At 52.8% G+C, this 20,692-nt stretch overlaps 6 protein-coding genes across 6 annotated transcripts; 4 read left to right on the forward strand and 2 right to left on the reverse strand.

Moving 5' to 3' along the window:
• Nucleotides 1-251: 251 nt before the first annotated feature.
• B0H65DRAFT_424994 (uncharacterized protein) lies at nt 252-3,052 on the forward strand (the record flags this gene model as incomplete). The annotated part of the gene is made up of 3 exons (XM_062824544.1): nt 252-1,647; nt 1,708-2,371; nt 2,425-3,052. The coding sequence occupies 3 exons, from the start codon at nt 252-254 to the stop codon at nt 3,050-3,052; spliced, it is 2,688 nt and encodes an 895-aa protein (XP_062681804.1).
• Nucleotides 3,053-4,209: 1,157 nt separating this feature from the next.
• B0H65DRAFT_198881 (uncharacterized protein) lies at nt 4,210-5,856 on the forward strand. Its single transcript, XM_062821751.1, has 3 exons — nt 4,210-4,707; nt 4,814-4,972; nt 5,082-5,856. The coding sequence occupies exons 1-3, from the start codon at nt 4,400-4,402 to the stop codon at nt 5,575-5,577; spliced, it is 963 nt and encodes a 320-aa protein (XP_062681805.1). The 5' UTR covers nt 4,210-4,399; the 3' UTR covers nt 5,578-5,856.
• Nucleotides 5,857-6,003: 147 nt separating this feature from the next.
• On the forward strand, nt 6,004-7,521 carry B0H65DRAFT_465842 (putative ribosomal protein L15.e.B, cytosolic). The gene is made up of 4 exons (XM_062826827.1): nt 6,004-6,090; nt 6,231-6,324; nt 6,573-6,729; nt 6,791-7,521. The coding sequence occupies exons 2-4, from the start codon at nt 6,238-6,240 to the stop codon at nt 7,156-7,158; spliced, it is 612 nt and encodes a 203-aa protein (XP_062681806.1). The 5' UTR covers nt 6,004-6,090; nt 6,231-6,237; the 3' UTR covers nt 7,159-7,521.
• A 1,856-nt stretch (nt 7,522-9,377) lies between these two features.
• On the reverse strand, nt 9,378-11,510 carry B0H65DRAFT_508947 (armadillo-type protein; the record flags this gene model as incomplete). Its single annotated transcript, XM_062828273.1, has 2 exons — nt 9,378-10,696; nt 10,751-11,510. 2 exons carry the CDS (start codon nt 11,508-11,510, stop codon nt 9,378-9,380), a joined length of 2,079 nt encoding a protein of 692 aa, XP_062681807.1.
• Nucleotides 11,511-12,568: 1,058 nt separating this feature from the next.
• On the reverse strand, nt 12,569-13,712 carry B0H65DRAFT_198945 (uncharacterized protein). Its single transcript, XM_062821752.1, has 3 exons — nt 13,427-13,712; nt 13,304-13,324; nt 12,569-13,235 (listed from the first exon to the last, which is right to left on the reverse strand). The coding sequence occupies exons 1-3, from the start codon at nt 13,616-13,618 to the stop codon at nt 12,807-12,809; spliced, it is 642 nt and encodes a 213-aa protein (XP_062681808.1). The 5' UTR covers nt 13,619-13,712; the 3' UTR covers nt 12,569-12,806.
• A 1,013-nt stretch (nt 13,713-14,725) lies between these two features.
• Nucleotides 14,726-20,431, forward strand: B0H65DRAFT_574010 (putative DNA-directed RNA polymerase III second-largest chain; the record flags this gene model as incomplete). Its single annotated transcript, XM_062830564.1, has 4 exons — nt 14,726-15,289; nt 15,352-15,598; nt 16,292-16,310; nt 16,884-20,431. The coding sequence occupies exons 1-4, from the start codon at nt 15,048-15,050 to the stop codon at nt 20,429-20,431; spliced, it is 4,056 nt and encodes a 1,351-aa protein (XP_062681809.1). The 5' UTR covers nt 14,726-15,047.
• Between the last annotated feature and the right edge of the window lie 261 nt (nt 20,432-20,692).

The raw sequence follows: 20,692 nt of genomic DNA on the forward strand, positions 1-20,692 counted from the left end.
CATCATGATCGCAGAACTGTACTGTAGTCCTCGCACCATCTTATATCGACCGGTTGACGCTCGATTCCCTACACTATCCCTCTCGAGTACATCAAGGCCATCACAACCACTCCCACGTGTCTGTGGCTTGCCAGGAGCGGGTGGGGTGTATAAACATATCTGAACAAGAAGCGTTGGCTTCCCGAAGAGGCACATCTGCTTCACAACAAGACAGACAAGCTTGACTCGGCCTTCCAGGCTGACCCTCCGCCATGAGTTCCGGCACAGGTAAGCCTGCTTTACAGGCAAAGGCAGGGCAGGGCAATTTCGCTGCCGGTATGCCGAGCACCCAGGCGATACTGCTTGACAAGCTGAATCGGGGTTCGACTCCTGACTCCGAAGCCTTAGCGAGCTCAGACGATGAAGTTGACCCGCTTCGTCAAGAACCTCCGCCTACCTCAACACAAGCTCCCAAGCAACCTGTCCGACGGGCCTCGTGGCTGAATGATACGTCTCAACCACCACCGCCGCCCCGCCAGCGGAAAGAGTCGTTTGCGAGCACCTCCATGTCTCCCACAACTTCCCACCCCAGCACACCAGCTGTAGACTCCGGGGTCGGTGCCTGGGGCACCCATCCGGCTGCTTCTGCGGTTCATGGCCGATCCCATGCTGGACCTGGTCCATTCAGTACTACATGGGGTGCAGGAATCTGGACGAACGAACGGAACAACCCTCCCTCTCGTTTAGCAGAGGTTTTGCCTTCACCGACATCTGGCGTACCACCTGGCAGCTCGGGCGGCTCGTTTTTTGATAATGCGCTAGCTCAGCAGTCGGCTGGCTCCAGGGATGCAGTCCCAAACCCTCAGATTCCGTTCCCGATCCCTCTCCATCCTACGCCCAAGACTTATCGATCACAGTCGTATTCTGTTGGGCAGCTTGACCCGGAAACATCTCTTCCTTCCGTTGCTACATCCGCGGTTCTGGGCGGTCGTTCGCGTCCGCTAGGCCATCCCGGCTTGCAGCATCGTCCTTCTCGGCCTAGTATGTTGAGTGAGATGGCAAATGATGGCTCCATGCTTGGAAAAGTAAATGAAGACGATGACGATGATAGTACTGGTTCTCTCCAGGGGGCCGGTCAGCAGCAGTCTGCTCAAGCGAAGGCTATTGAGTCTTTGATGCGCGAGAATGCCATGCTGCGCCAGCAGAATCAGTATCAAAGTTCGCGCTTGAGACCTCGAGCATCTACCTCGAATGTGTTTGGGTTGGGAAACGCGTACCTCCAGGAGGCTGTTCCCGAAGAATCAGACTTTGCTGTCGATGAGCTTGATGAGGCGAACGATGGGTCTGACTTCGGCAGGAGGAACATGGCCAGACGGATGAGCGAGTTTGGCGTAGGGCCGTATCGCACCCCTTACATGGCGGATAACAGGAAAGTTGAGAATGTTAACCTAAAGAGGGCCCTCTGGCAAACCTCCCTCGGGTTCGGGGGACTGGGAGATATTCCGCAGAGCAGACGGCACTCGTTTGCTGATGTGCCAGTTCGGCAGAACTCCATTGCTTCTATTGGGGAAGGGATCGCGCCACACGAAACCGGCCTTCATGATTCTGTGCCCGACTACACTTCTCCCGGTTATCCTGATGCTATGGCACTGGCCAATGCTGCTCAAGGTACGACAAAACAGTCCATCTCTCATTAGTCTCCTCCTCAAACACTAACGTTGTCCGAAGTACAAAACTACTTTGCGGGTGGTTCATCGCATGCCCTTGCCCAGTCGGCCTATGGCAATCAGTTTTCGTCGCCATACTCTATGCTTCCCAACGCGTACGCCAATAGGCCCAACTCACCGCATCGCAACATGTACGGTGCAGCACAGCCGCGACATGACCAGCCCCTTTACATTGTTCTTTTCAAGTGTGCCAGAGCCGATGTCTTCTATATCCAGGAAGGCACAGGGCTTACCGTAAAACCTGGCGACCTGGTCATAGTGGAAGCTGACCGTGGCACGGATCTGGGCACTGTCGCCAAGGACAACGTTGACTGGAAGACTGCAAAGGAACTCAAGGAGCACTATGCCGAGGAGCAATATAGATGGCTCATGATGTACTCTCAGAACGCAGGGATGGCCCAAGATGGTGTTGGTGCTGGCCTTATGGCGGCCTCGAACCTGCAAGGAAGTGCCGTTGGCGGCATGGGGCCCGCCGGTCAACACCACATCCAGGAGCCGAACTCGGGAGAACTGAAACCGAAACTGATCAAGAGGCTGGCGCAGGCTCACGAGATTCATGCTCTCAGAGAGAAGGAGGGAAATGAGGCCAAGGCCAAGCGAGTGTGCATGCAAAAGGTCAAAGAGCATGGCTTGAACATGGAGATCTTGGATGCCGAGTTCCAGATGTAAGTCATACGTGGAAATGTGCGCTTTTACATCGTTTACTAACTCTACCTAGGGACTGGAAGAAGCTGACCTTCTACTACTTCGCCGACTCCTACATCAACTTCAACTCTCTGGTTACCGATCTCTTCAAGATTTACAAAACTCGTATCTGGATGTCGGCAATCAACCCCGCCTCTTTTGCGAGCCCTACCCTTGGCTTACAGGCGCCCAGCGGAATCGGCCCCGGGGCTGTCGGTGTCAGTCGGGCCTCTGCGGCAGCAGAACGCCGCCAGAACACGCAGCAACAAGACCAACAAAGCGTTTACACTGCTGCTGGTCAGACGGGGCGGAATATCCAGGGGGCGTTCCCAGGCGCCTTCACCCCTGACCGGGCAATGGTTCCAGGATCTGGCTACTCTTTACAAACCTATCCCTGGAATTCTTACGTTCCGTTTGGGGCCGCTTCGAGACCCGGCCCCGGACTTGGAGGACTGTCATACGCTGTGCCCGGTATGATGCCGAATTCCGATACCTACACGGCAGGTGGTTTCCCACCGGCGGTAGACTACTCTGCACGACCCCGATACCCAACACCCCAGGCAAGCTCTGGGCAGCATGAGCAGATAGGCTCTGCACAAGGGACACAGGCAGACTGGGCAACAGCGTTCCAAGGCCTTTCTCTCAACTCGAACCCCCGTTGATACCCTCTCAAGGTATCTCTGGCCCTCCTTATCCAGATTTAGGGTGGCTTGCATCATCGGAGATGGAGACCGAACACGGGACTCGCTCTCTGACGAAGGGAATTGCATACGAGATCTAGGGACAACACATCAAAGTGGTCGCAGGTGGACCAGATGTCCACCACCACAAGACCATGGAATTTGTCAAATTACTTCGCGATAGTCAGCCATCTTCGTTAAGCATGTCGACTGCTGTTAATGGCTTAGGATGACAGGCAGGCTAAAGACTGATACACGACCTTATTTTGTTCTTGCACGGACGGAGTTGAAACAAAATGATAGACAGACAGAAAGAAAGAAAGACGACAGACAGACAGACACAAAGGAGACATTGTTTGGGATGGGACGTTTCAGCTCTACTTATATCACGACATGACCGAGATAATACTTTGCTTGGGGAGGATCACAGATAAAGATGGCTGAGGTACTACTTTCGTTTATTCACTTGTTTCTTGTTCATTTTCACACCCATTCAATACCTTCTCTTCTCCACGACGGGGTGCGGAATCCGCCGCCACTCGTGTTTTATGATGGTTGCCCCTCCTAGGGGTTCCAACATATTCTATTTGATGCAGCGGTAAGAAATTGATGGCAGCCATAGACACACGACAAAAAAAGAAAAAGACAGACAGACACAACAACAACAAAGAGAGGCATCAAAGAGATCAGCGTTGCAACCACTTTCAAGTCCGGGACGGACGAGATATCATGGATTGTAATTTGTTAAGTACAACAGAGCGGAACTTTGTTGTATAGGATAAAGGGCATCATGTCATGGGATATACACGGGATATGGCAAAGAATAGGTACATCTTCACGGGTTTTCTGTTAGTGTAGTTCGTAAATTTTACAAGTACTCATTTGACTCTCCTTTCAATGACTACATCGACTCTTACACTTCGGTGAAGTTGTTGTGAATTTTTTAATGATAACGAGTATCATGTTGTACGAAAACACTCCGATACTGATATTGCAGACGTATCGAACGGGTAGAATGTGTATATTACTCCGTTATCGTACTTCGATGTTGCATGTTCAGTAGCCGCACCGTACCTTCCCCCCAAAATAACGAAGGTGAATTTCTTCCACCTTTTGGGATAAGGAAGGAGCGAAGGATGGGAAGAGGCAAACTCCAGCATGACCACCGAACAAATTGCACCGAACTCGAAATTCTCCTCCCATTATCCTCGTAAAATCTTGTGAGAAGTGCAAGCTCTACCATACACCCAGTCAGATACTCTGCCATTATTATTCTCTCACCCTCCAACCCATCCTCGGCATCTTCAACACCCCTTGCTCCTCGTAGACATGCCTCCTAAAAGGAGAACAAGAGTAGCTGACAGCACCACCGTCGCTGCTGCAAACGGGCGTGCAGCGCAGAACAAACAGGGGCATCCTCCGAAGCGACCCGCCTTGTCTCTTCTGGATACCGACACCGACGGCAAAAAGCCACCCGCGCCGAAACGACCCGTGAAGAGAGCGCGGAAGAGCCAGACACAGCCGCTGCGGACTAGGTCTAGTAGTCATGGACATGGACAAGAAGACGATGATGCGGACGATGACGATGATGGTGGGGATGCGGATATTCCAGAAAGACAGGTTGCGAATATCAATCGGTATGTTTCGACTTCATCTAGATACCACTGATGATTGCGGGTTGCTAGCCCCCATCACCGTTATCAGACATGGGGATGATGACTGACACTGACGTATCTCGCACAGCAAACGGAGCAAGCCTCGCAATGCACCGCCGGCGACGGTCGAAGAGTACTTGATGGAGCAGACCCAGCTGGCCAAGGAGTTCTTGAAGGGCTTCAAGGCGGAGCTGTTGGAAAGTCAAAGTCGGGCGGAGGAGAGTCTGGCGAAGTTCAAGCGGGAGTTGTAAGTCCATATGCTTCCTTTTCATACTTCCATTTGAAACTGGACGATGATCGATTTAAAAAGCATCTGGATAATCACAAAGTGCGACACTAACCCCCATTTCTCTCAGACACAACGTCCAGACCAACGACGAGAAAGACTTTCGCAAAGTCTACACGACCCTGAAGGCGGCCACATTGGACAAAACGAAGAATCCCAACGGCATCAAGGAAATGAACCCTTTGTTTACCAAAGGGGAACAACTCACCAAGATATGTCGCGACATCCTCCAACGCCATCAGATCGCCGACAGAGACTCGCAGCAGCACAAGCCAACTGTACCACGAGAGATCTGGGAGCAGGACCATCAGAAAATGCGACAGTTGCTGGACTACGGGAAGAAGTACGGAGAGAATTTGGTGGAGGGAATCATCAGTCCCGATGTTAAGAGTGATGATGGTCCATCCAAAGATGGGGAGAAGGAAGACGGCTTGAGTGAACCCGAGACACTTGCTGTTGGGTTGTTCGAGAAGTCGAAGAAGAAGAGTGGAGAGACGGAGACTTGGGGGAGGGTTGCACACGCCCAGGTGAAGGCTTTGGCAGCTGTTGTTAGGACTGTGCCGTAGAGTGAGTATGGGATGTTGAGGGCGGAGGGAGGAGCTTATGAGGCAGCGTGGACTCTTAACATGATGGTTTTGTGTTTTCTGGAAGCCATCAAGAGGAAATCTGTCAAGGAAACGATGTGGAGGGGATGCTAGGTGTAGCTGGTGACTGTAGTCGAATTTCTTCCGTTGGTAGTTTCTTGAACCATGGCAGACACATGCACGACTATTCCAGGCACCTTCACCCTTTGGCAGACATGGCATTCATCTGATCTTTGGGTCAAGCAGATGGTGTTGCCCCTGCGAAAGTGCAAGACTTGGCGGAGTGTCGTTGATGTTGCCAAGACTTCGAATTTGATGTGGGGCTGCCGTGCACGAGCCACTGCACGCTAGCCCAGAGTGGACTAGTTGCCAGGCGGCACGCAGTTAGGGCTTTGCTCCTCTCCCTCACAACACCCAATTCCTCGAAATTTTTGAACTTTCCGCTGGTGATCTTTCCGTCGACTTCACTAACGCAGGAATCAACCTCGAGGTCTGGTACGTACGCGCCCTTATCAATTTCCGCCCGGTCGAACCCGCTTTACTCTCTTTTCGCAAGAGCTGTAATTCTGTCGCTCCTTTTGTTCTTCTTCTTTTTTGCAGCCAGCGACTAACCGACGACAATTTGGTGTTTGCAGAGTCAAAATGGGTGCCCTCAAATACCTCGAAGAGCTTCAGAAGAAGAAGCAGAGCGACGTCGTTCGCTTCCTTCTTCGCGTTCGCTGCTGGGAGGTTAGTTGAAACAAAGCATCCACCGATCGAGAACGGTTGCCGAAGAATATTTGTGGACGGTCGGCCTTTTGGCGAGAGAACCTGTTTGATGGGAACGGTGGGAGCGAGTTCTACGCGAGCATTCATCCGCCCCCGCGAACTCACTCATACACTCGTTTCTGTCAATCTGGGGGACCGCGCCGAAATTTTTCGAGCCACCGTTCTTGCTATACACTCGTTGAACATTTGCTGAGAGTGCATCAATATAGCTTCGCCAGTTGAACGTCATCCACCGGGCCTCGAGACCCAGCCGCCCCGACAAGGCCCGCCGCCTCGGCTACAAGGCCAAGCAGGGCTATGTCATCTACCGCGCCCGTGTCCGTCGCGGTGGCCGCAAGAAGCCCGTCCCTAAGGGTGCCACCTATGGTACGTTTTCCTGTTCAACAGAACTTGCGATGGTGTCCAGTTCGCTAACAAGTCCCAACAGGCAAGCCCACCAACCAGGGTGTGAACCAGCTCAAGTACCAGCGCTCCCTCAAGTCCACCGCCGAGGAGCGTGTCGGCCGCCGCTGCGCCAACCTCCGCGTCCTCAACTCCTACTGGATCAACCAGGACTCCACCTACAAGTACTTCGAGGTTATCCTTGTCGACCCCCAGCACAAGGCCATCCGCCGCGATCCCCGCATCAACTGGATCGTCAACCCCGTCCACAAGCACCGCGAGTCCCGTGGCCTTACCTCCACCGGCAAGCGCTCGCGCGGTCTCAACAAGGGTCACCGTTACAACAAGACCCGCGCTGGCCGCAGAAAGACCTGGAAGCGCCACAACACCCTCTCCCTCTGGCGCTACCGGTAAACGGCTCGCCTACGAGGTCCGTAGTCTACGAGATCTGGTGCTGGCTCTGGCTGTTCTGCTCATTGGCACACTTTTTGGCTGGGTCTTTGGGAATCAAGGGAACTTCCGGTTGTCCTGCTCCTCTTTATGGTCTCGACAGCGATGGTTTCTTGATTGCAAATCATCGCTGGGACACAACGGAAAGAAGGGTGAATCCGCATGGAGTTGTGGAAAATCCAGTTAGCTCACCAAAATGGACTAAACGCATTTTCGGGTGTGCATATGATACCTCTGTCCTTTTAATGACATTCTGATGATCATCGTCTTTGTGATTCCCATATTTTGTTCTCTTACAGTTCACTGCCAATGAATCAAGTGGACTTGCCTTACGGACTGACTTTCCCTATCGACGTGACAGTGCTCTGGTTCATGTGTTCCAATCAACTATACAAGCCCGATCGATGATGGTAAGCCAATCTCCGACTTTTACACAGGAGTGGCCTCCTAAATTCACGGTTTCCGGATTCTGGTGATCAACCCCTTTCGTCGACAACTTTCCGTCGTCAAATTCTTCCTGCATGGTCTAGACCCGTTTTCCGTCAGCCTCAACGAGTGGCAACCAAAGGGGTCAATGGATACCATAACCAACAGGATACACTGCTATGAGAATCCAAGGTGAGTCTTCGATATCTTCTCATGTGTTAGTGCGAGAAGGTCATTCATGGTTTGTTCTAACCAGGCACCATTGTCAAAGTTGGGTAGAATCAGCATAAATAAATGTATCGTATCGTATCGTATCCCCTTTGATGTGTCCAACACTTCAACTCGAGTCAATCACTCACTCCCCTACTCTCTCTCTCCTGGCCTTGTCTCCTCCGCCCAAGAATCCTTATTTTCCTCTTCTTTCCCACCTTGCCTCTTCTTGCTCATTGTCACGATATGATTGATGTCCGAGGGCGAGGGAAAACAGGAAAGGAGTTGCTGCGTTCTGACGTATCTCTTTCCTGGTTTACTTGCTGATTGCGCTTTATATTTTTCCCCCATTGATCCTTTTCTCATTCGTTCTTACTGGCCTCGGGGCTATTATCATAGGACAGACAGCCAGTCAATCAGTCAGGATTTACAAACCGTGATTTAACTGATATCCCCACCGTTGTGCGTCAAGCTCTCTCTCTGCTTGGTGCAGTCAGTTATTCATCATCAAATATGCCTGCGGTGATGTTCACGATACAGGTAGGGGTAAAGAGAAGCAAGCATATGGGCAACGAGTGGAGACTGTAAGGCTCTAACATCAGTTCCCATTTACTAGTTCGTTCGTTTGTGTGTGTCTCTGCCATCTTCAGGAGTAAGAATGCAGCCATGCAGTTAGTTTCTGCAACAACGCTGGTGGATGACTCGTTATAATTGGTCTCGAGTTCACAAGTTGATATCGAGACTTCCAGCCTGGGTGCTTCATATGACCGTCTTAATCAAAAGGAGGGTGGCGGTATGGACACAACATCGATAGAACTCAGATCCATTAACCAGTCAATTTCAAGCCTGCCCTGCTCGAGGCAATCAATCTAAATACCACCCTGGAACCTTTCACTTGATATGATACCTAGTACGCCTAAAGGAATGGCAACACCAAGTAAATCCCTAAAAAGTGCAAAACACAATGTAGTAGAGAACTTGGAAGGTAAAAGCGACAACACAAGAAAGTTAAGGAACCAACAGAACGGAAGTTTAGAGTATTAACCTTGAAAAGCTCTATGCTACGGCAACCTAACCGCTACCTATCGTACCTTCCCTTCCTATCGAGCGCGATACGTAGTGTACAACAAAGCAAGAAAAGGTCCCTTGTAGATCAGGCAGCCCCTGCTTAAAGCTCGAAGAATCACTCTCTCTTTCTCTCCCTCTCATTTTAGTTCGCCATCGTCGCCCGAAACACATTTCGCTGATAAAAATCCGTTGTTCCCAGCCCGTATCTTTACCGATAATACCAGATCAGATCAGAAAAGAAGGAAAAACATCTCTCTCGTCTCTTTATCTTGGCAAATTATTTGTTTGTTGGAACCTCGCCCCGTTTAAGGCAGATATTAAGAGACAAACGAGGTCCGTGACTCCGTGGAAGAAAACTCCCCAAGCCTACCGGTGGATAAGTGAAAGCCAAGCCATTCGAAATGTATCTCATCTCTCATCATACAATGCACACCTTTTTGCCGTCTTTCTTGCCAAGACGCATCGCATCGCATCGCTGCTTAGACCCAGTTCTGGCCATTTTCGGCCGGAGTGCCGGCGGGAGGAAACTGCTGTTGCTGGTTCGAGTTCTGAGGAGGGCGAATGGCCTGGAGAGACTGCTGCGACGCAGGAGGCGGAACTGTGATTATGTTGCTTGCGGGGAAAACGGTGCCCAAGGGACGTCCGTTGCCGCCGTTGATGCCGTTCGCGCCATTTCCTAGTCCACCACTAGTGAGAATTGATGTGTTGTTGGACATGGCACGGTTGTGCTGCGCAGGGCGGAGAGGAATCTGGCCGCTTGCCGGATCCGCAGGAGTCGCTTGACCACTGGTGCTCGTGCCGCTCTGGGTCTGGTTGTCGTAAGTTTGAACCTTGGCCTGGATGCGTCGGCCGTAAGGTGTCGTGCGGACAGCAGGCAGATGGGGACGGATAGCCTCAACCAGCTGGTGCTTCATGGCCGGAGTGGCATAGTCCAGTGCTGTCTGGACAACGTAGTTGCCATACGAGTCTTGCATGAGCTGCTTGATCTCATTCTGCGCCATAATCTCATTCACGATCCTGTCCTTGGAGTTAGGAGAAGAACAACGCAGGCACTTCTCAACCACATTGGAGCTGAACTTGTGCTTCGACAGCTGCGGAATGCGGCCGAGGAACTGGCCTACGAGGGGCTCGGTAAAGCTCGGCTCGTTCAGATCAATGATGTACTGAACCACGTAGTTGCCAAAGGGGTCTTGGACAAGGGTAACGGCGTTGGCCGTGATACGCTCAATAAGCCAAGTCTTCTTGGCTCCATCGGCGTGATCGATGCAGCGTTGAAGAACGCAGCAGCCGTGGCGATGAGTGCCAACCTCAACGCAGTTCTGTCCAACAGCATCGAAGATGAAGCTGGCATCGGTGGCATTAAGCTTGTTCAGACATTTCTGAATGACGTGGTTTCCGTTGAGATCTTGAATGAGCTCAACGACTCGGTTGCGAAGAGCCTCAATGATGAGGTTAATCTGAACCGGCGAGCTGACGGAATCGATCATTTTCTGCAGCGCTCGAGTGCCGTGAGCATTCAAGGCGATGCGGACCATATCCGATGTTGCATTTCGAATGAGAACAGTGCGCTCATCTTCGCTGCAGAGCTCGAGCAGCTTCTGGCAAAGATAGTTGCCGAAAGGATCGGTCATCAGCTCGATCACATGTTGGTTGGTCTCGAGCCAAATCATGTGGATCTGTTCCTCGTTACGATCGTCCAGCTTCTTCTGTAGATAGCGGCAGCCATGCTGGTCCTTGCAAAGCGTGTAAATGGTGCCGACAACCTGCTCCAGAGGCAGGTTGTTAAAACGAGACATGGCTTCCATAGAAAAGTTAGCAGTCTGGTAAGATCTGGAGGTTGCGATGTGCTCACCTTCACCGTCCATGGCGCGCCGGCTCTGAATAACACGGGCCTGGCTATCCTGGGGCTGCCTGGGGCTGCCACCGGCGTTGTACAACGCGCCGTATCCCGTATAGTTTTGAGGGGCATACATGGCTGCCGGGTTGTTGTTGCCAACGGACATGTTCTGCATCATCATGGGGAGGTTTCCGTATCCAGCGTTGTTGCCAGGAGGGGTATAGTTGGGGCCCGGCGGGTAGTAAGGATAGGGCATCGCTGGTGCCGTCGAGGTCAAGCCCGTGTTGACTGCAGCAGAGGTCTGCAGCTGAGGGGCAACAGGTCCGAAGGGTGCAGCATTGGCGTGTAAAGTCGAGGTGATTGAAGGGTAGCCGCCGTTATCACGTCCGTTCGTCAAACCGGTATCACCAGAGAGCTCACGTGTATGGCGCGCGGCCATGGCACCAGCGGGGATACGGCCAAGGCCGGCGTTGTGGTTATGAAAGTGCTGCTGGGCGTGGTTGTTGTTGGACTGACCGTTCGTAGACTTGAGGGTCGGGACGTCGTTGGCGGAAAACGACTGCTGGAGTTTCGGGGGGCTGGCCAAGATGTTGCTGATAGCGGGCGACATGACCGAACTCGGCGTCGCGTCAGCAGAGCCGGGTGCGCTCTCCTGGAAGAGCTTCGTGCCGTCCAGAGAATGACGAACGTTTGCGGGCTGAGTGCCGATGGGAGTCAGCTCAGGCGAGGCCACTGAGCCTGTTCCGCTTGCCTGTCCAGAACCGATAGCAGACATGCTATGCTGTGAACGATGCTTGTTAATGCTGTTCCAGCCGCTTGCGCCAATACTATCAAGACCAAAAGACTGGCCCAAAACAACGTCTAATGCTGAAGAAGCAGACAGCTTTGGGTGGGATATTGAGTCAACACAAATCACTTAAAAAACAAAACTTGGGGGAGTGGTGAAAGAGGATGAAAGATCGGTATGAGGGGGGAACAAACAAAATAAACAAAACTTCCACTGCAGTTATCGTACACGACAATTTGCGGGGTGTTTTGTTGACAGTGATGGTGCAAATGAGGGCAAGAAAGATGCGCGAAGGGAAGAGGAAGCAGGAACAGATGCTCGTGCTGTGTGAGGTGTGGGGGGAGAGGGTGTGGGTGTGGCTTTCAAACCCGCAACTGCCTGGTGCACCAAACCAGCATAATACATTCACCGGCATCTGAGCACCTCAAAGAGTGGACTTTTCGCAAGTCCTGAAGGTTCAGTTGCCTGCCAGGTGAAATGAATATGAGCCGGAGCTGAGTGACAGGACCGGTCTAAACACCACTTTCCGTCACGCAACCACTGGCCGCAACTCCCCATAGCAAACGGAAAAAAGCCTAACTCACCCTATTGGAATATCCCTGCTGCCTAAACAATGTAGGGAAAGCGTCTGCGTTGCTTACTTGCCCGGTGGGAGTCGCTCTACCTTCTCCCGAGTTATCTTCTTCGTCGTCGAAAAGGAATCCGGCCGTGTTGTTGCTGTCTTCGAGACCGATATCGTACGAGGTGCGAGATCGGGTCACAGGCATAGAGTAGCGATTTGTACTAGCAGGAAGATCTCTCGTTAACATCAAGCTTTTGGATCGAGATTGCTTGCGCAAATGATATTGAAAGACGAGTGTGTTGAATGGTACAGGAGTCAAATTGTGATGAAGGAGAGAAAGGCGCAGGCGTGTGCTTTTATAGACGAAGACTCATCCCCAGAAGAGAGTCACCATTCAGACAATAGCGACCTTTATAGATGAATTCCCACTTGGGTGGATAATATAGTTTGCTATTGTTCTCCATTCTCCTCTCCAGAATAGTGAAGAAGATGGGATGAAAAAGAGATGCCTGGGACCCAGCAAAAGAGGAGGCCGGGCAAGAGCAATTCTAGGCAAAAAGATGGGCCGAAACTTCGATACCCTTCACAGTCAAATTTGAGGGGTTTGTAATCTCTTCTTCAGCCCCATCATAGGAACCGTAACGGCTTCACATCGGATAGCAGCGCCTTCGCAGACTGGGAGCAACGCAAAACATATCAAGCGCTTCAAGAGGAGGAGGTACTTACGCTTTGGTGGAACGATGGCTGGTGGGATCCTGGCGTACAGCCTCTTCTTTCTCGTCTTCGTCACTGTTCCTTCGTGAGCCTGGCCCTGAGCGTGACGGCAGTTGGTCATCAAAGGCTAACCGCATTGGCAGCATCCCCGATGGCGGAGATGTAAGCAAAGAGCGGGTTCCACGGTTAACGAGCCCGGTCGAGTGCCGGTTCGGGCGGGAAAACATGGAGGGAAAGCCTCTCGAGGCATCGCGATACTCGGGGGGTGTGGTCGGCTCGGACTGGTGGCCGGCGAATCTGCCTATCTGCAAATCCTCTGCCATCTGTGCAAGTTCGCGCTCTTCCTGACGCTGCTGAGCGTCCAGTTTGGAGAGCTCGGCTTCGAACCGCCGCTTGCTCTCTCGGATTCGTTCGTATTCCTGTCTCTTCTTTTCTAACTGTTGTTGCATGGGCCGTGAGGTTAGCGGGCACCTGGGGCCGTCGTTGCGAACAAGTTGCGACGTACCAGCTGAACCTTGTGGAGAGTCTACCAAGCATGATCAGCATGATCTTCCATATCCAACAAACATGTGAGATCACGGTCGCGTCTGCACCAAGAGCAGAGGCGGCCGGGGCTGGAAGAACGTACCGCAGCAGGAGTAGCAGCAAACTCGGTGGGCTCGGATGGGCGCTGGGAACCAGGTATAAAGGAGGATAGTGTTGGTACATGGCCCGACTCTGCAGTGAATCGGCGCGGTAGGGAGGTGCTGGCCCTGTTGACGAAGGAGGGCGCCATTTGCGATTCGCCTCGCTGGGGCTGGGGGCGGTAGAACTCGTCCATGATTATCTCGGCTTTACAGTTGCTAATCGATACACTTTTGTTGTACAGGGCGATGGGTTCGTCGGCGGCTGCTCCCTCCTATAATCTAATGCCATACACTAGCGTTAGTCAACATCTGTTTGAGCGAATACCAAAACGAGCACCGTGAGAAGCAACACATGAGGGCGATAGTATGCCAGGTACGGCCACATGAAGGGCAGTTGTAATGATGAATGGCTGACCCCTCGGCGAGTCGCAATCGGAGTAGTTCCCTCGGGTTCGGCTAGGCTAATGTGTCGAATTCCGGAAGCTCCTCAGGATGCTGACAGCTGGTGCGAAGGCCGTCCAAGCTGTGGGCAGGCATGGGACCGCGCTTGTAGTCGGGTGTGTCCTCAAGACTAGGTAGAACACCTTGAGTACCTCTATGGCGCCAATTCCGAGACTGTCTGGCATTGCCGAGATGGGCCAGCAATGGTGAGGACGAGGCCGTAGCTCTCGTGGGCTCAAGCGTCCGAGGTCGCGCAGGCCCGAGAGGGGATGGAAGAAGGCGTATGAGTGGCCCGGGACCTGAGGTATGTGATGGACGGGATGCGATTGAAGGAACGACGTCAAGGTCACCTACCTAGTCGTAGAGGTACCAAAGGAAACAAGTGTCTCGTAACTCTATACGCTGCGCCCCGGGAAGCCAGGAGCGGGCAGCAAGGTCGGAAGCAGTAGTAATACAGCAAAAAGAGCGAAGAGGAGATGGGATGGTAAGCCTGACGACGGGTTACGGGTTGTATGGAGGAAGACTGACGGTCACGGTCGCAACGGATGGGGATGCGCGAAGACGATGCCACCCGCTCCTCTCTCGCACTGGACCTCACCCCCAGCCCAGCCTGCCGCTGGAGCTGCCGCTGTGGTCCATGTCACTTGTGGATGTACGTACCTCTACAAGAGGACATGCTGCATGATGGGTCCGAGAAACCCCTGACAGCCAGAGGCTAGTGTCAATTCCGTAGTGGATGGACGATAGAAGCCCAATCATTGGATCTGCTGCCCAAGGGCGACTGCGCTAAGAGGTCCCCGCTTTGCACCCTATGGAGGAAGTACTGGTTTCTTTGCAAGTTGACACCAGACCTTACGAAACAGCCCCAAGTTGCTACCAAATCCCTTGAACATGCAAGTGCCTTTGGTCTCCTCCCGGTTGCTCTTGGGCGAGGATATCAGATCCGGCACCGATAGTCTTTGTTACCTCTCTATAGGTCCAAACACAATCTATATGCATTGGACAGACAATGTGCTTTACAACCGAGACGGATGACAATGGGTGGACGCGATTCGGGATCCAAGCCTACGGTACCCTTACTCTGTCCAGGGGGGTATTTGTAGACTGGAGATACAGCTTCTTGCTGCCTTTACTCTTCGTCCCAGATACTCGTCAGGGATTCAAGCCTTACGAGGAATCTCCATGATTTACATCGGGCCATCAGAGACAGCAAGTCCTGAGGAATTAGCGGTGTATAGGCGGCGCCGTTATACGGCCTGCAGAGAGGCAATACAGGAAGAGGCTGCCAAGCTGCCCCAGGTTCTCTCACCCGCGCCCTTGCGTCCAGTCTGCAGCTGCCCCTGCGCTATGTTACGACTAGGCAATGATTGGTTTACGCCAGAACCGAGTGTCATCGTCTCAGAGGGGTTGCTTGACAAGGCATGGTAAAGGGTAGCCATGACAAGAGGGGATGTAAAACAGTGATAGGCACCCATCATTGTTCAAGGCTGGACACTCTGACCCTCACTTCTGCCCTGTGGAAGATTCAGTGTTGTGGTTCAAGGTTCAGTCACAAGAGGTCTGACCTCGAGGCCTTTTCAATTCCAAGCTTTGCTCCTCTTTTCTTCCCCACTGCTGGGTTCGGTTCCCAGGCCGATTCGAGCAAGGTAGCACCCTGCTGTTGGGGAAACTCGAGGCGGAAACCCTTTGGTGGAGCTGGCTTAACTGGCTGGGAAAAGATGGCCAACGGTGATGTGAGATCCAAGGCCGCATTTCACCATCTGAATCCTTTGCCGATGAGTTCAAGTCTGCATAGGTCTGATCAAGAATCGTCTCCACAGTAGAGGCTGCCTCCAACGTCAAATGGAAGGAGGGGAGAAGGGTACAGCATCCCAGACTTTGACTCTTGGACGTTTGTGTAACCAACCAAGAGCATCAACCCCAGGTTGCGCGGCTAGAACGCATCCGACTACACGGGGCGCCCTTGTTGGCTGGCAGTTAGCAGAACCATCAAGCACACATCCATCATCGGGGGCAACCACCACCGCACAATGCGTATCAAAGGAGCCTCCCAACAGTCCTGCGAGCGGTCACCTTAGCTGCAACACCCTCTCGCCGCCTCCGCATCATCTTTGGCAGTTGCCATCTTGAAGCAGGTCATCGAGTTCTAAGCGATCCATCCTGAGCGGTGCTCGAGAAGAGGGGTCTCGCTAAACTATGTCAGCCTCAACCCCACATTTTGTTTTAGCGAAGGTCCGGTCCTCCCCCTCCCCTCAAAGCCAGGCACGCCAGGGACACTGAGTAGGTAGGTGGTATGTAACAGGCGCAGGACTTGAGAACAACGAGTACTGGACTCAGTCCAGCATGCTTGTATAACGCACCGAGACAGCCTCAAGTTTCACCTTGTGAGTTGTGCAACTCCCAGGCCACAGCTACAGTTAATATAGACTGAACAGAAGGAGAGATGTAAGATAATCAGGCAGGTGATTTCATGAGTTGCAGACTTGACGCCCATGACTCAACCAGAAGCTCCCCTGTTGACTGGTGTTGTCGATCAAAGGCCCAGCTTCCGCTTGGCTTGGCACAGGCAGAGCCAGTAGACCGGCTACATCGCTGGCCTGACCCTGCTACAAACTGGATGAGCGACAAATATCAAAATCCTAGTTGTAGTTAGATAGGTAAACTTGACCACGGAAAGGTAAAGGCAAACCATGCGTCGAAATTACAGAGATTGGCATATCAACTTTCTTGGAGTGACGGGAGTCAAAGCAAAAAGGTTTCAGAGGTGACACGCCCAAGTGGAACAGGAACTGTCAATCAGGGGTCCAAAACGTGGGCGCTAACAATTCTGGGCCTCGGCGTACCAGTCATTAGTCACCACTAACACCTGAGCACTGACCACCCCCTTCCCCGTCGTCCCCCACCGCCCCGGCCGCAGCTTACTGAATACGGCAGCGGCCAGCCCATAGAAAAAGTTTATCGCAATTCCTTATCGATTCATTTGCCGCGGGGCCAAAAATCATCAAAACACAACTGAAGGCACATCGTCTCACGTCTACATCGCCATCTCCAATTCCGTCGATACCAAGAACCGTCACCCACAGTCAGCACATGCAAGGATGGCGGCTCTCGACGATGGCTTCGAGGCCCTGCTGGAGCCGTTCTACAATGGCAAGAAGCTGACCGATCCCATCTCGACCACGGCGGACAAGTTCCATCTCGTCCCGGCCTTCCTCAAGGTCAAGGGTCTCGTCAAGCAGCACATCGATTCGTACAATTACTTCGTCAATGAGGAGATCAAGGATATCGTCAAGGCCAACCGCGTCGTCCGCAGCGACCAGGACCCCAACTTCTGGCTCGAGTTCAGAGACATCCGCGTCGGCATGCCCACCCGCACCGAAGATGGCGAACAAGCCCATCTTCGAAACCCTGTTACGCCCATGGAGTGCCGTCTCCGCGACCTTACCTATGCCGCCCCCGTCGAAGTCGATATTGCCTACACCCGCGACAAGAGCGTCATCGTCCGCAAGAACATTCCGCTATGCCGCATCCCCGTCATGCTCAAGAGCGCAAAGTGCTACCTCAACGGCGCCACCAATGCCCAGATGGAGGTCTTTAACGAGTGCCCTCTCGATCCCGGTGGCTATTTCGTTATTGGCGGAACCGAGAAGGTCATTTTGATTCAGGAACAGCTCAGCAAGAACCGTATCATCGTTGAAGCCGACGAGAAGACCGGCGGCGTCATGGCTTCGGTTACCAGTTCCACACACGAGAGAAAGTCAAAGACCTACGTCGTACTCAAGAAGGACCGAATTGTCCTGCAGCATAACACCCTCTCCGAGCCCATTCCGATTGTCATCGTTCTCAAGGCCTTCGGTGGCCTCTCCGACAACGACATCATCGAGCTTGTTTGCGGTGGCGATGCGCGCTATCAGGACGATTTCCTCATCAACTTCGACGAAGCCGGAAGAGCTGGTGTCTACACACAACAACAAGCGTTGGAATACGTTGGTGCTAGAGTCAAGATGGGCGGCAACAGACCCAGGTTCGGTGCCGCCCCCCGAAGAAACCATGCCGAAGAAGGTCTCGACGCTCTTGCGAACCTGATCATTGCGCACGTTACCGTTGAGGGCCTCGACTTTTACCCCAAAGCCGTCTACATCGCCATGATGGTTCGCCGCGTGCTGATGGCAGCTCAGAATTCCAAGCTCGTTGACGACAGAGATTTCGTCGGTAACAAGAGATTGGAATTGGCTGGACAGCTGATCTCCCTCCTGTTCGAAGATTTGTTCAAAAAGTTCATTTCAGACGTCAAGTACAACATTGACAACTTTTTCAAGAAGCCCAACCGTACCTCTACGTATGATCCCCACGGTGCGATCATGGCTAATGGCCATTATATCTCTCACGGTCTCAACCGCGCTATTCAAAGCGGCAACTGGACGGTCAAGCGTTTCAACATGAACAGAGCGGGTATTACCCACGTACTCAGTCGACTCAGTTATATCGCTGCGCTGGGTATGATGACGCGCATCAGCTCGCAATTCGAAAAGACGAGAAAGGTTTCCGGCCCCAGAGCCCTACAGCCTTCGCAGTGGGGTATGCTCTGTACCTCTGATACACCCGAAGGTGAAGCCTGTGGTCTGGTAAAGAACTTGGCGCTCATGACACATATTACCACGAATGTGCCGGAAGAGCCTGTGAAGAAGATGATTTTCGCTGCTGATGAGAGCGTGGGACCGATTCGAGAATACACCGGCACAGAGATGCACAGCAAAGGCTCGTATATCATCCATCTGAATGGTACACCTTTTGCCGTGACCAGGGAGCCGAAGCGGTTTGCCGCCAGGTTCAGAACTTTGCGTCGCCGTGGCTGGGTTTCTCCTTTTGTGAGCATCCATATCAACGAGCACTTCTCGGCAGTTCACATTGCCACCGATGAAGGACGTATCTGCCGCCCGTACATCATCGTCAAGAATGGCAAATCCATGTTGAAGGCAGAGCATCTCAAGATGCTTCAACTCGGTCAGGCGACATTCGATACCTTCCTGACAAGCGGCGTGGTTGAGTACCTCGACGTCAACGAAGAGAACGATACGCTCGTGGCGCTTCAAGAGGATCAGATTACCAACAGCACTACGCACATGGAAATTGAGCCGTTCACGATTCTCGGAGCGGTCGCCGGTCTTATCCCCTTCCCCCATCACAACCAGTCTCCCCGTAATACTTATCAGTGCGCTATGGGTAAACAAGCCATTGGTGCTATTGCCTACAATCAGTTCAACAGAATCGACACCCTTCTTTATACCCTTGTTTATCCCCAACGACCAATGGTCATTACAAAGACCATTCAGCTTATCCACTACGACAAACTTCCAGCAGGACAGAACGCCACCGTCGTCGTTATGTCTTACTCTGGCTACGATATCGAAGATGCGCTTGTTCTGAACAAGGCTTCTCTAGATCGTGGTTTCGGCCGCTGCCAAGTGTTCCGCAAGTATACTGCCGAGTTGCAAGGCTATACCAATGGTCGCCGCGACAGGGTCGGTGGTATCATGAAGGACGAAGACGAAAAGCCCATTGCCAAGCACGCCGTCCTCGATGCCGATGGCTTGGCCCAGGTCGGCTCAAAGGTTGAATCCGGACAAACGATGATCAAGAAGGAGACCCCGTTGGACCAGATCTCTACTGGAATCGCTGGCGATCGTGGGTCAGACGACTACCGTGATGCATCAACCAACTACCGCATTTCCGACCCGGCCATCATTGACAAGGTCATGATCTCGGTCAACGAGCGCGAGAACAAGCTTATCAAGGTCCAAACCCGCCAGACCCGTAGGCCGGAACTTGGTGACAAGTTCTCGTCCCGTCACGGTCAGAAGGGTGTCGTCGGTATCATCGTTAACGAAGAGGACATGCCCTTCTCCGACAAGGGCCTCCGCCCCGACATTATCATGAACCCCCACGGTTTCCCCTCTCGAATGACAGTCGGCAAGCTCTTCGAGTGCTTGACCGGCAAAGCCTCGGTCATCGCCGGCGAGAAAGACTACGGCTTCGGCGACGCCTTCCGCTCGCACCCGGTCGAGTCCATGGGCCAGGCCCTCATCGACCACGGCTTCTCGTGGGAAGGTAAAGACTACTTCACGTCCGGCATCACGGGCGAGCCGATGGAAGCCTACATCTACAACGGCCCCATCTTCTACCAGCGCCTCAAGCACATGGTGCAGGACAAGATGCACTCGCGCTCGCGCGGCCCGCGCGCCATCCTCACGCGCCAGCCCACCGAGGGTCGTTCACGCGACGGCGGTCTCCGTCTCGGAGAGATGGAGCGCGATTGCTTGATCGCGTACGGCGCCTCGCAGCTGTTGTTGGAGCGTCTCATGATTTCTTCGGATGGCACCGAGCTCGACGTCTGCCAGGAGTGCGGCCTGTTCGGCTACAAGGGCTACTGCAACGCTTGCAAGAGCACGAGGAACGTTACCCAGATGACGATGCCGTATGCTTGCAAGCTGTTGGTGCAGGAGCTGATTAGTATGAATGTTGGTGTGAAGCTTAAGTTGGAGGATGAGTTCCCTCACCCGAGGTAGTTCAGTACTCCATAAGATGATGGCGGAGTTGATGTTGTGTCGTGTCGTGTAAGAATTTAAACCCATGGATGAATGAGCACGGGTTTCGTTGAAAACGGGATTTCTGTTGGAGGTTGGTTGATGTTTGAATTGCTTGCAAATAGTTTACATGATGGGTGTTCGGGCGCGTGTGGTTCTCTTACTCTTTAGCATTTTCAGAGAAGCGCGGCGAGGGTAGACAAATGGTTAGACTGTAATGGGACTTACATACAAAGACAACAT

The sequence above is a fragment of the Neurospora tetraspora genome (genome assembly GCF_033439725.1).
Source record: "Neurospora tetraspora strain CBS 560.94 chromosome Unknown B0H65scaffold_4, whole genome shotgun sequence".
NCBI classification, from domain to species: domain Eukaryota; kingdom Fungi; phylum Ascomycota; class Sordariomycetes; order Sordariales; family Sordariaceae; genus Neurospora; species Neurospora tetraspora.